Raw genomic sequence first — 13401 nt, 5'->3', positions numbered from 1 at the left:
AGCATTGGTTTACTAGGTTTTTTTAAGCTAAATGGCAGACAATTTGTTGGTTGTGGTGTGGAAGATTTGTTGTATTCGGAATCATATTAGTCAGGTAAAGTGTCTATTGATAAGGCAAGGAGTATCATTTGGAGTGCATTCCTCGATAGTTTTAACAGGGTTGACTGGGATAAGCAGGATCAGTTTCTTGTTAAGATTTGGGCCAAAAATGCAATTATATCTACAGACTGGCCAATAGAAGGGACTAAATCCTTACATGTTCAGTTAGCATTCATAGACAGGATGGTTTCTTCTTAAAAGCACATGTGAGGATCGTGCGTAATGACAGCTTGTTTCCTGAAACTCTACTGATGGAACAACTTATTAAAATGGAGGAGTTTGGTGACTAGTGCATCTCCATTCGGTATGGATTAGGCCTGGTAAATGACGAATAGTTTGTGACTTGGCTTGATTCATCTCGTTAAGAACTATGATCGCCTTGTATAGATGACGGGTTTGAGCTAGGCTTGGCTAAACACGAGCACAAGATCAATCCACTGGTAAATGTGCTGAGTCTGAACATGCCTTGTTTAGTTTGTGTGGCCTGTTTACCAGCCCTAGGCCTGGTCAAGCCTCACCCACTGACCAACTGGGCTGGGTTTAGGCCAGGTTACAAGTCAGCTCCAACCAGTCTCCATTTTCTTGACTGTGCACAGATTTTCTTAACAGATATTTATTATTTTAAAAAGTTGATGAGATTTGTTTTTTGATTCACTCTTGTCAAGTTTTCAGCATTGGGAAAAATGGTCTTTCATTTTTTGTTGGATTCATTTAGGTTACTATTTGGGTAATTAAGTGTAGCCTTTGGTTATTTAAGTTTACATTAGTAATTAGGTTTAGCTTACCAACTTACCATTAAAAAAGAAAACAACAAACGGGCGGGCCTGCAGGCCTGATCCTATTCCAGTACCTTTTTTTTTTCCTAAAAGGGCCTGTGGGGCTAGGGCTGTCAATGGGTCAGGTTTGTACCAGATACCTGTCCCCACATGAACCCTAATTCCCGGGGTATTGGCATGAAAACTTCCAACCTGAATAATATTAGGGTTAACCCAAGCAATATGCAGGCAAGGTTTGATTTATGATTTTTGTATAGGGTACTGGACCCAACCCTACCCGATGATTATATATATATATTTTCAGTAAAAATAAAATTTTGAAATTATGTGGGTCCTAATTTGGGGTTTCATGACCCAGCAAAACCCAAACCCAACAATTTATTATATGGGCGGCTTTGGGTATACCTTGATGAGTCGGGCACCTGACCCATTGACAAGCCCCACTCTGGGCTTGCTTGTCATGGGCCAGCCCAAGAATTTGTCCAGTCTGCTCATCTTCCCAAATCTAGTCCTAGGCCTGACCTAAATGGGTTAGGCCATGGGCTGCCCAAGGGCCTCCTATCCAGATATCCAGCCTGAGTCTACACTCCTGACTTATTTTGGAAAATGACCGTATCATACAACAGAAATGATGGATTTTTGAAAAATGCCCCACAACTTATCAAATCCGCTGAATGGACAATATCATAGGTTCTTAATTTTTTTTATGCTTTTATCCCTTGCATATATACAAATTTTTTATTTTCGCACGACATGGCATTAAAATAATACACTAGTGAAAATCATAACATTTGTAGTAGTTCGATAATTGCGGACAAGTATCACATGAAGTATTGTGAAATTATAAAAAATTATGATTATGATATTGCACAATTTCTTATCCCAATCGCACTTGTATTGCACAATTATTTTTTCTTACAAAATTTTGTGTCATATAAATGCTAGTTTAGTTTTTTTTTTCTTTTTTCTCGTTTGTATTTGGAAAGAACAATATCCCCAATCCTCTTCCTCCTCTCTTTAGAATCTTAACCCTTTTGGCAATTCTTATGAATGTTCTAAGCTTGACTTCGTGCAAGGTTGTGGTATCTTTTTTCTCTACTTTTTTGGTTAGCTATTAAGGTTGCAATATCTTTTTCTCGTTTACTGTTTAGGGTTTACGATCTTTAAGGATTTTTTAATATAGTTATTTGTTTTTGTTTATTATTGCTTGTCAATATTTGATGGTTTGATCAATATTTATCTTTATTTGATTGATGCTGGGGTGCATTCAATTAGTTAGATGTAATTGGGGTTGACGACACACAAGCATTGAATATGGGTTGTGGGGGTATTTTGGTTTATCGTGAGTTGTTGATTTTTAGAGTTGTTAACTGAGTGATATGTTGTGTAGTTAGTGTAGACAGTTATGGTGACTATTAAAATGATATTTATAAATTATTGTAATACTGTGTATCTCCTTTGGAGGCTTATAAAGACAGTTATTATAAAAAATTTATAGCATTAATGTTTCAAAAAATCGGATATATGGAAGAGTTAATGGTCCTTCACTCCAAAATTAGATGGTGAAAATATTTAGATGCATCTCTTAAGCAACGATGAAGTGCAAACAATGTTATATAAGGGCGACATTTAGATAGTTGCTAGTAAAAGTATACAAATTGATAATTTTGAGAAGTTAAATAAGAAGTTGGAGGCATTGTTAAATATAAAGTGACACTCCAAAGTGATGTACAAAAATGAAATGAAGCACTTGATTGAGATAGGTACAAATGGATATCTCAATTAGGCACAAAGGGCTTCTAGATGTTGTCCCTCACACATGGCATAACTGTCATTATGAATATTATATGAAGCATAACTTTTTGAAAAAATTTGGCATAACCTCTTCAATGAATGTTTTATTGGATTTTTGATATTTTTTTTCAAAATTTTGACCGGATAGATGTAATATATATGTTTGTCTTTATAGGAATAAGTTCTTGGAGCATTTGATTCCAATGCATAGATAGGTTTTTATAAGTTTCAAAATCAACCAAGTAAAATTTTTACAAATTTTAAAGGCTCCAAATACCATTTTTTCTATCTAAAATTAATGATAAGTGTTTATTTATAGTAAATCAATCATGCTGAACACGTTTTAACAGTCAAAATTTTATAAAAAAATACCAAAAAATACGGGAGGTTTTTAATACGGGATTTTTGACCCTTGGCTGGGTCTTTGGCCCGATCTGGTTCTTAGCAGGCTGGAAGCGGGCTAGCATGTGGGGCCAACAAGCCCGGCGTTACCCAGTCTGGCCGAGCTAGCCTCATGGGCCTAACTGTGCAGGCTGTGTGCTGGCCTGAACTGATCCTAGTTCCAGCTTGTCGGCCCGATCAATTGGCGAGGCGGCCCAGCGGGCAGTTTTGGGCCCACCTCTTTATCAGAAAAGTAATGGAGAACCATGGCATCTTGGAAGATGACAAATATGCTTACTAGGGCACATGGTATTCCAGGCCCCTCTTTGGATACACAAGTTTGTTTCCTACATGAACACGCTAACGTTTGGAAAGAAGAAAAATTTTCATAAATAAAGAAAATTTTGTGTTTGATGAACATTTTTTCGGTAAAAAATTTTACTTTTTTAGAAAAACTTTTCTTTAAAAAATCTTTTCTCGTTTGTAATAGTGGGAAAAGTTGTCAATTTTCTTTTACTTGCATTTTTCTATTATTTTCTCGCTTTCAAACGTGCCCTCCGTGTATTCAGTATCGATGCGGGCTCAAAATCGTCCTGAAAAAGGCTGGTTCAGCCCTCAGCTGATTTTTAATATTGTAGTACTTTTTAAGATGTTTTAATATTTTAATCATTTTTAATTTTGAACGATTTTTTTATATTATAAAATCAAAATAACCGATTCAGCTCGGTTTGAGTCTGAATCAGCTTATTCTCGAGTCGATTAAAAAATCTATTCAGGTCCAAGTCCGATACTGACATTTCTCTCTGTGTGAAAAGTTTTTCTTGTTCTTTTCATATGGAAGTTGGAAGTCTGCGAACAGGAGGTACGTCGAAGCAAGCAGGCAAAGGATTTTCTCGGAGAAAATTTAAGTAAGAAACATACATGATTTAACAAAAGGCAAATAAAGAGACAAAACCAAAAGTCTCTTTCCCTCTCTCTGCAGAGTAATGGACGCTTGTTCACTGTTCCTGCTTTTATGCATTTTTTTTTTTAGGATTCCTTCTTTTATGCACTACAAAAGATAGATATTTCTTTTTTTCAAATCAATTAATAATAGATTAATTCAACAGGCTCACACATCCACATGCATTATTGGTTTGATAACCACTCGGTCTAAGTCGCCAGATTCTCTGCCAATTTTGAGAGAGAGAGAGATGGGAGGTCGGGAAATGCGAAATCCGGCCAAGTACGAATCTGAAGACGATTCAGGAGATGGGTTCTACTGCTGGTGGAGATCTGCGGAGGAGTTCGACAGGAAGGGCCGGCTGAAGCTCGACGTCTCGAAGGCGGCGGAGGTGGGTCCAAGGCTGAGGGTGCTGAGGGAGATGGAGAGGCTGGCCTTGGTGGCGCCGGAGGGCTTGGACGATCTCCACCACAAGCTCCTGAGCTACCGGCCAGGAGATTTCTGGCTGCCCACAAGAGGGATAAAGAAGGAGGAGTTGGATGTCCCTCCCTTGATCACAATCCTTCTTGTGGGCTTCTCTAGATCCGGCAAGAGCTCTCTCATCAACCTCATGTACTGCGTCCTGGGCCGTGCTGGGCTAATTCCCTTTGCTCAGACTGCTGGTAAATGCTGTTCTCATTTTCACATACATACATTTTTTGTGTGTGTGTCAAAGTTTGCTGTAATCGTTTGTACGTGCAAACAACTTAACTAACTTCATTTTAATTATTTTTTTGTTGTTTTGGTCCAAATAACCATTTGGATGTGATCCAAATATTTTTAGTGAGAACTGACTTTAGAATCGTGAGAATCCGACCTTTGATGGTTGTAAGCAATGGGTTAAGGTTAATATCCATAGCATCTTTCAAGGGGTTATATGGTGGAATTAGGGTGTTTTTCCCATGATGAAAAATTAGAGGAAAGAGAATGGTCTGCATGGTTACAAATTCCAAAGAATGCAGGAGTTCAAGTAATCATAGAAACAAGTCGAAGGAGCATCTATTATCGAGTACTACAAGTTTTAGAAGGAGATTGAGAGGGGAGTTGCTTATAGAGCTGTTAAACACTTTGTACAGTTTTAATAGGATTAACATTAGCTATACTCAGTTTTAATAGGATTAACATTAGCTAGAGTTACTGTAAAGTTCATATTTTGGTTAAAAACTTAGCACAGCTAGCGAGAGGAGAAATGTCCAACACTTGGAAAGACTACCCTCTCAAACAGGTGATTTTTTTTTTTGTATTGAAACTGCAACATTTAGTTGATCAATAAACTGGTAGGGGTCTGCGTAACCCCCATCTTGACTATAAAAAAACATATTTTTCATAGAAAAAACATGATCCAAGGGTCGTTTCCCATTAAATCAAGCAGTAGATGGGGGCGGCACGGCCAATATGAGGATTCAATAAAGATAGGACTTTTCTCATGTTGGATTTTGGGACACACACTGGTTTTTGAAGTTATGATGTCCAGTATGCTCAAAGGGTTTTGTGAATTTATCTGACAATCGGTTTGAATATGCGTAATTCCCAATGTACAGTCGTTCAGATTTCAGATATCTGCTGAATTCTGTAATCCTCACCTCACGTCATTTAACTGGGAATTGACAAGTAAGGATATCTATTTTATATGTGTATCATAATGACGAGTTTAAAACCGTCAATTATTCGCCTGTCAAATTTTCATGTGATTTTCAAAACTTTTATTTTTCTCAGGTTGTTGAAAATAAATGAATTTGAAAGTTTGAGAATATTAAGGACTAAAGGTTAAAATTATGTGCAAGATGAAATAAGCATTTTCTGATAATTTTTTTGTAAAACTATATAGTAATAAAGTTATGAAGTCTTCATTTAAGCAGTAACATCATGAGATTTTGAAGTATTCACTGAATGTAACTTGGCAGCAGTTCGTCTCCCTTTCTTTCACATTTTTTACTGATTCTGGCCAAGTTTAATGTTTTGGTAGATTTGAAATTTGTATCAAACTAAAAGTTTGGTGTTTGTAGATACGAACTTAGCTGAATTTCATTCTAAATTTCATGTCTTATTGGCTTTTCCTACCAATAAGAGCTCAAATTGTGCACATTACCAGCAATAAGGACGAATCAGATATTTGAAAAATTTACATGCAAAAACACTTGTAATTATTCCCTTGTAATCTGCAGGTTTTGGTATGCAATTTTTAGAATGAACTATGTACACTTGTATTTGGAATCTCTACTTGAATCTGATGAAGAAAAGAACTTTGTGCAGGCAATTCATCAAATTGAGACAATGTTTATGGAGGAGCACAATGTTTTGAGATCTATGAGGAATGGCTTTTGTGTGTACGACTCGAGGGGATTGGCCTATAATCAGATAACACAGAGCTTGGAAGAGTTGTCTGAATGGATGGTTGATGGAGTTCACCACTGTTTACGCTGTTTCCGGGGCAGAGACGATGAGTTCTCTGATATCATTACTTCGACCGCGCAACTCTCATTGTCCAAATTTGCTAAGCGAAGGGTGAATTGTGCAATTGTTGTAGTTAACATGTCTTATGTGTACAAATCCTTGATGGCTGGAGATTCTAAAGCATTAGAGGATACCAGGGATTTGTTTTGCTCGCGTTCACTTAGAAAATGCAGTAAGTTCTGCTCATCCTCTTCAATTATATTCCTCTTTTAGCTTTTAGTTTGTTCAGGGCATGTTGATAAAGTGTTATTGGACTGAAATCCCATGTTACCATATGAAAAATAAAAATTACCTACTGCCTATATACTGTGACACTAGAGTTTTATCCTGCACTGCATTGAACCTGCAATGCAAAAAAATTGATTGGCTCTCTCACTTGTGTAGCTGAAAATCCTATTTTGATTCTGACACATGGAGATCTGTTGACAACGGACGAGCGGATTGACAGCCGAGTCAAGATTTGCCAATTCCTTGGGATCTCAGAGATGACTGGTGTTTACGACATTGCATGTGTGACAGAGCACGGTTTCTTGGCTGACGATGCTGACCCTGTTTCTGCTTATGCACTCACTGAAGCTCTCTACAGAGCTTTGCTCTTTGCTGATAGGACTCATCCTCCACAGCGAAGTTGGAAAGATCGCATTCTCGAGTTCCTCGGTTGGATACTATATTGTATATCTGCATTCTTTGCTTTTCTTGCATATTGCTTCTCTAAACTTGGCAAGAGAAAGCCAAAGCTTCTGTAATATATGGATTTATGGGGACAGAAAGTTTCTCAGTGTTTGGAAAGTTTGCCACAGGGTTCAAGTATCTCCTCATCAAGCATTCAGTGAAAGTTTAGAGCTCATGATTGTTCCACCCTAAGCATTTTTAGTTTCTGCTATACCTTGGGCTCTTATTTCGCAGAATTGGCAGTCTATCCCTTTGAATTCTGCTATAACCTCAAAGTATTTGATTGTGTTGCCAACTAGATTTTCATGATTCATGTCTTGGCAAAAGATGAACCAATTATGCATGTAGAGGAACTAGATGCATAGATTGAGGATCCACTTGGAACCAATTTACAGTTTGGATCTTTTTGGATTTTGTTCGGATAATTTCGATCTTTATTTACCTCTTGGTTTAAATTATATCCACATCCCGAGTAAGAGTTTGTACAAGTTTCCTGTTCTACAAGAGGGGATGTGATGGAAGATTGATTGATCGATGTTTGTTCTTTTATTTGCTTTTCTGTTATTTGTTTTCTTATAAATTGGCTTAGATTCTAGTTTAATCTTTGATACACTGTAGTTCATGGATTAAGACCTTGATCTCCTTTTCTTTGCATCAAACCGGGATTGCAAAAAGCGTCCTTGTAGGGTGTATCTGATTGCTTGTTCAAGATTGGACTGAATAGTAGAACATAACAGACGTAACACATGTTCTGTCTGTTATGTAACAACTGTTTTTCATCTTGAGTTTGTTTAGACTCAAATAGAAAATCATATTTTTCATATTTGCAAATAAATAAACTGCAAGAAAATAAATAATAAATAAACCCTAAGCTACAAAACAATAAAGTCAAAGAAACTATAAATAAGTCATAAAAATTAAATATAAAATGCACTAATTCAGGCCTTAATCAAATTAAATATAGAAAGCAATATGACATGACACACGTTCCACGGCATCCTGTGCGATGCACAAAACATGCTAAGGGTGTTGACTTGCGAACAGCCATGGACAAGGACACCATGTCCTGTCTGCAGACAACCCTGGACAAAGACACACAATGATACTTTTTTTCTTTTTCAAGAAGTGTCTAGGGTGTGTTGTCGACCCTGTTCTAGGAAGGAGGGCAGAACTCCCCCAGACACTAAAAAACATCCCAGAGTGACATTTTCACAAAGGTGTTCCACCTGTCTGTGCATCCTATGTTCGTGTGGGCATGCGTGGCCCCAGTCATTACCTGGATGTTGGACACCGCTGTCCACCCAAACAAACGCCTTATTGCCTCTGAAACATAGATGTTTTGCATTAGGCCATGGCCTGTTTGTCTAAATCACCAAATTTGTCTGGCCTTTCAACATGAAACAACTTATTTTGAGCCACATTTTTGGAGGGAAAATAAATGAGACAACAAACAAAATAAGCTAATCTTTTGAAACTCTAACAAGAATTGCTAGCATATGCAAAGCCTGATCTCTCAGAGGCTGGTTAATGAACAGCAGTATGGAGTAAATTCCCCTCCCTTCTCTTTGAAGGTAGTGCCATGTTATTCCTATGACTTATGACATATTGTTCTCTGCTGTTAAAGATTGATTTCTTTGTTCTAACAAGTACTAATGTTTTCAAAGTTATTAGCTGAACAGAAACAAGAAACACTGAGCGTTGATGTTGTTCTCTGGTGACCTCAAAAATGCAAAAATTCATGGGAGCTCCTTGCTTGATGTTGGATTCAAACTGCAATCTGTCCTTCTTCTGTAGCACCCTTAAGCCTAGGGCTGTGCTGGTAGACAAACCTAGCCAACTTTGAACTCATAATAATGAGCTTAAGCTAAACGAGCTGAGCTCCAACTGTCTTGTTTACAGAAAAATACATTGTCTGAGAGCCAAAAGTAATAGAATTATGAAATACTATATTGATTCAGCGCTGAAAACAGTAGTTTTTTTAATCTCTAAACCAATGTTATCAGCATCGGTGCTTATCGGCCTGTATTGAACCCTGAATCGACTATTCTTTAAATAAATAAAAAAAATAATAAAAATTAATTAATAATATTATTTTAATGGTTTTAACATGTGCCACATTATGATTAAAACATAATAATTTTTTATTATTTTTTGGGCCGATACAGAACGATTCACTTGAGTATGGGTATCGGCCAATACAGCTGAATCGGTGGCCCAACGATTCAGATACCGATACTGACAACATTGCTCCAAACCTATTGCTTATATCAAACACTTCAATCATTTATTCTACAAATGTGAAATATATCTAAAATGTATTTATCACTACTTAAAGGAGCTCGTATGAGTTGAGACGAGCCTAACACCTATTTTTTTTAATGCTTGTCTTGTCAGACCTTGGGTTGCACAACGAGCCGAGCTAGCTCAGTCTCAGCCCATTTAACTTCGGCTTGAGCTCGTTCCAGAAATTAAATGAGCTCAGACTCGGTACACATAAATGTGCTGAGCTTGAACAAGCAATAAACTTGGCTCATGGAGATATATAAGATGCAATTTTTATGTATGTATATTTTTTGTTAACAAAATAAACAAAAAAGGTGGTCTTGCCCTGTCGTTGGGCTCTTGTAGAGGAGGTGATCAGTTCAAATCCCATTAATTCTTTGTTGTTTTCCATTGCATTTTATGCTAATTCCAAAAACTTTTTGAATTTAAAATATACGGTTACTGCTGAGGTGAACTTGGCTCAAACTTGACTTGAGCCGATTATGGACAGTGGCTATTCAAGCTCGGTTCGAGCTCAAGCGGATCTTGAACACCTTATTTTTTCTAATGAGCGGACCTGAGCCAACCCGACTCTTCTCGTGTGCTGCCCCTAGTCAGACCTATTTCACAAGTTCAAACGAGCTCTTTATAAGCTGATCCATGAGTGGCTGGGCTTGTTTTTCAGCCTAAGCTTAAGGGCCTGTACTATGTGTAAGTTGCAATTATTCTTTTTAACTTTTTTGTTTATTATACGAAAAAACTGCATCTGGGATCAAGACTTAGGGGTCTCAATGGATCATCCGTACCAAACTTCTATAGGGTTAGGGTTTGGTAATAAATGAGAAGGTCCTATTGGAATCTGAGTCAGACCCTTCGGGTCTGATTAATATATGGAGCCAGTCATGGTTTGTGAAATTTCATAATAGACTTAGGCTCGACCTGAGTTTCGATTAAGATCCTCAAATATTCAATGTAAAAATAAAAATAAAAAATATTATTTTACTGGGCATGGTTCAACTCTGGTTCATGTAATCTTTATAGGATCCAGGTATGGTTTCTCTTGTGATGATTCCAATTGGACCTGGGTTCAGATCCGGTACCATCAACTCAAATAAGGCCTGGGTCTGGTTTCACCTGGATCCGAACCAAACTCGACGAGTGACATCCCTAACCTGAACATATGAATTCTATAATTATTTTTCATTCTCATGATGTCATGTCACTGTGTAATTAATGGAGAAAATAACGACCTTTCAGTAACCAAAAGGTGATGAAAACAGAATGAAGGATGATTAACATGGGGCATGAAATTATCCAAAATCAAACATATTTAAAGTTCATGTGGGCCACATGTTAAGTTTTGGAACTTTAAAAGCTATTCATTAACAAAATGCCAAAAGACTGTCAAAGGAAGTAATGTCCAGTACGTGCACTATGGAACACATGAACGTGGAAACCCTGTGACTTTGACCATCTTTCTCACGAAAAAGGATTCCTATCCTACAATGTATGATGTCGTCTAATCCTATGCTCATCTTAGCATTTCAACTGATGCATCTGAGAGAGATTTGGAATAATGTAGTGCTACCCTGTTGGTTGGATCAACAATAGATGAATGTCACCGTATGTCATATTATGGGATCCCTATTTTATCGCGCCTTTCTCAAGTATTTTTCTTTTATATTTACACGGCGAAACCATCCTCAAGATCAGAGACCTAGCCACGCTGGCTTGCGCAAGGGATGATGCCCATGCGATTTGGACCTAGACCACTTAGTGGCCAAGTCCCATCACACTACGCCAAACCTTTAGGCTGTAAGTTATCTCGTGATTTCAAGTCGGTTAGAGTTTCATGATATCTCTGGTTATGGAAGCACTCATTTATTCAATGAAGAGAAGTTCTACGGACAGAAAGCACAGGTTATAAGTAGGGGACAAGAAGCCGTGCATGTAAGGAGTTGTTTAAATAATGGCTTGACAGGTGAGACTGAAACTTTTAAAAAAGAAGCGGTAACAAGTATGATATATAAAAAATCAAGCTTGAAAATACATTAAAAAAAGTATATAAAATATGTGCTATACATGAATGCATCTTCATTTTTTTAATCAAAAGTACCAAGCATGCATATAAATGAGAGAGAGAGAGAGATGAAGTTAACGCTTAAATCGTCCACTGTTACTGGACACTTGTTGTTTTGCAAACAAAGCATTTAGCGATGATCATGACTGCTACTAAATGCATTTTTTCGGCTCAGGGATTAAAGGTGGTCGTGATCGCCGCTAATGCCCCCGATTACACAGAATCGAACACACTAGGTGTGTCTGACATGAGTTCCATGATATAGGTGTTCGGTGTTATGTCCTTTCTCTCTCTATATGTATACACACTTAGGTTTTATGGTAAAAACATATTTTTTAAAAGTATAACTATTTTGACATAAAAAGGGTGCTTTTAAGCCATAGCCTTACTTTAGAAAGGTCATGGAAACACGAGAAATGCATTCTTTGGCACTGGGGATGGCAGTGGACTGAAGGAAAACGGGGCCCCATGCTGCCCCGCCCTGTTTGGAGCACTGATGGAGGACATGAAACGGGATTGAGGTTAAAATCAAAACCCATGCAGGGATGGATTTATGCTTTTCCCCTCCCCAACCCCACCTTGCCCCATCCTGCCCCGCCCCTAATCCTTTTTTAGGGATGACAATGGATATAGGGAAAACGGAGCCCCAATCCTGCATCATCCCGTTTGGACCGGGGATGGAAGACATGAAACGGGGGTAGAGGTGAGGATGAAGGTTAAAATAAAAAACCCTGCAAGGATGGAGGGCAGAATTTTGAGACGGGGTAGGAGTGAAGACCTTGTCCTTCGCCCCGCCCCGGTCCACTGCCATCCCTATTTGGCACATGTGTGATATAGTGGTTTAAGTGATATCAAATCACTCATCTTTTGTCTCTTGGAGTTGACAGGTAAAAGTATTTTCCTTAATAAATTATTATTATGATTAGAGAGAAAAGGTGAGTCCGCTTACTGCTTACAAGTGAGTTTTTCAGAGTATTAAAAAAGTGGCATGTTAAGAGCATGCTCTTGTATTCGTATGGCTAAAAAAATTGGAAGAAAGCAGCCAATGATCTTAGTAGATGCAACAGTAAAGATAATATAAAATAGTCACTGACTTTCAATTGTTTAAGAAATTTAACGTGCCATGCGCACGACCCAAGTTGGGGATATTAACGGTGGAACACTTTCAAAAGTTCATTATAAAGTCGTGGACAAGAGACTGGATCAGGTGCAACCACATTGTACATTTTTGATGAGTGCCGCATTGGGGGCGCCCTCCATCGTTCCCATGCAGCCTGTCAGCTGTAGGGCCCCAACAACAGTGGGTGCTCAAGTGCAGCAGAACAATTGAAATGTGCAATGTGATTGCACCTGATCTGTTCTTTCTTGGTGGTGGGACCTTTTTGAGACTTGGCATCGGCATCAAATCAAGTAGGATAGAAAGATCGTTTAAGTGCCTGCCTATGTGACTCGGGCCAATCACATGACATTTCTGAGTGGGATTTTCATTCTGGCCTATGTCACATAGGCAGGCACTTAAGCAAGTCATGGATCTACTTCACCCAAGAAAATGGACTGTTCATGAGTTTCGACCACGGTTTTAAACCCACAAAACTATCTTTGATACAAAGTTGAAGATAGGCCAAAATTTTAAACCATTAAAAGATGAAAAATGTAAGATTTTATTAAACTTATAACTGAAGCTTTATGAGAAAAACTATTCAATTAGAATGACACATATGTTTAGATATTTTATCACTCATTATAAATTATCTAAGGTAGAGGCCCATTTGAAGTGATCGTGTAAGGTTGGGTCATATGATATCTTATAAACTATGATTATAATAATATATAGATACCTTATGTGCCTTCATATGTTAATTTTTGATTTTATGATGGGATGATTTGAAAAAAAGATAATA

The 13401-nt window shown here is 37.8% G+C and overlaps 2 protein-coding genes across 2 annotated transcripts; both read left to right on the top strand.

Moving 5' to 3' along the window:
* Positions 1 to 4161: 4161 nt before the first annotated feature.
* LOC149833637 (uncharacterized) lies at positions 4162 to 7870 on the top strand. Its single transcript, XM_090009784.1, has 3 exons — positions 4162 to 4655; positions 6286 to 6658; positions 6871 to 7870. The coding sequence occupies exons 2-3, from the start codon at positions 6307 to 6309 to the stop codon at positions 7230 to 7232; spliced, it is 714 nt and encodes a 237-aa protein (XP_089865910.1). The 5' UTR covers positions 4162 to 4655; positions 6286 to 6306; the 3' UTR covers positions 7233 to 7870.
* LOC149833638 (uncharacterized) lies at positions 4259 to 6223 on the top strand. Its single transcript, XM_090009187.1, has 2 exons — positions 4259 to 4655; positions 6198 to 6223. The coding sequence occupies exons 1-2, from the start codon at positions 4259 to 4261 to the stop codon at positions 6221 to 6223; spliced, it is 423 nt and encodes a 140-aa protein (XP_089865313.1).
* Positions 7871 to 13401: the final 5531 nt, after the last annotated feature.

This window comes from Nuphar pumila, chromosome 6 (assembly GCF_984573655.1).
Source record: "Nuphar pumila chromosome 6, dmNupPumi1.hap1.1, whole genome shotgun sequence".
In the NCBI taxonomy this organism is placed as follows: Eukaryota; Viridiplantae; Streptophyta; class Magnoliopsida; order Nymphaeales; family Nymphaeaceae; genus Nuphar; species Nuphar pumila.
Note: the sequence above shows the minus strand (reverse complement) of the source record. Positions and strands in the feature narration are given on the sequence as shown.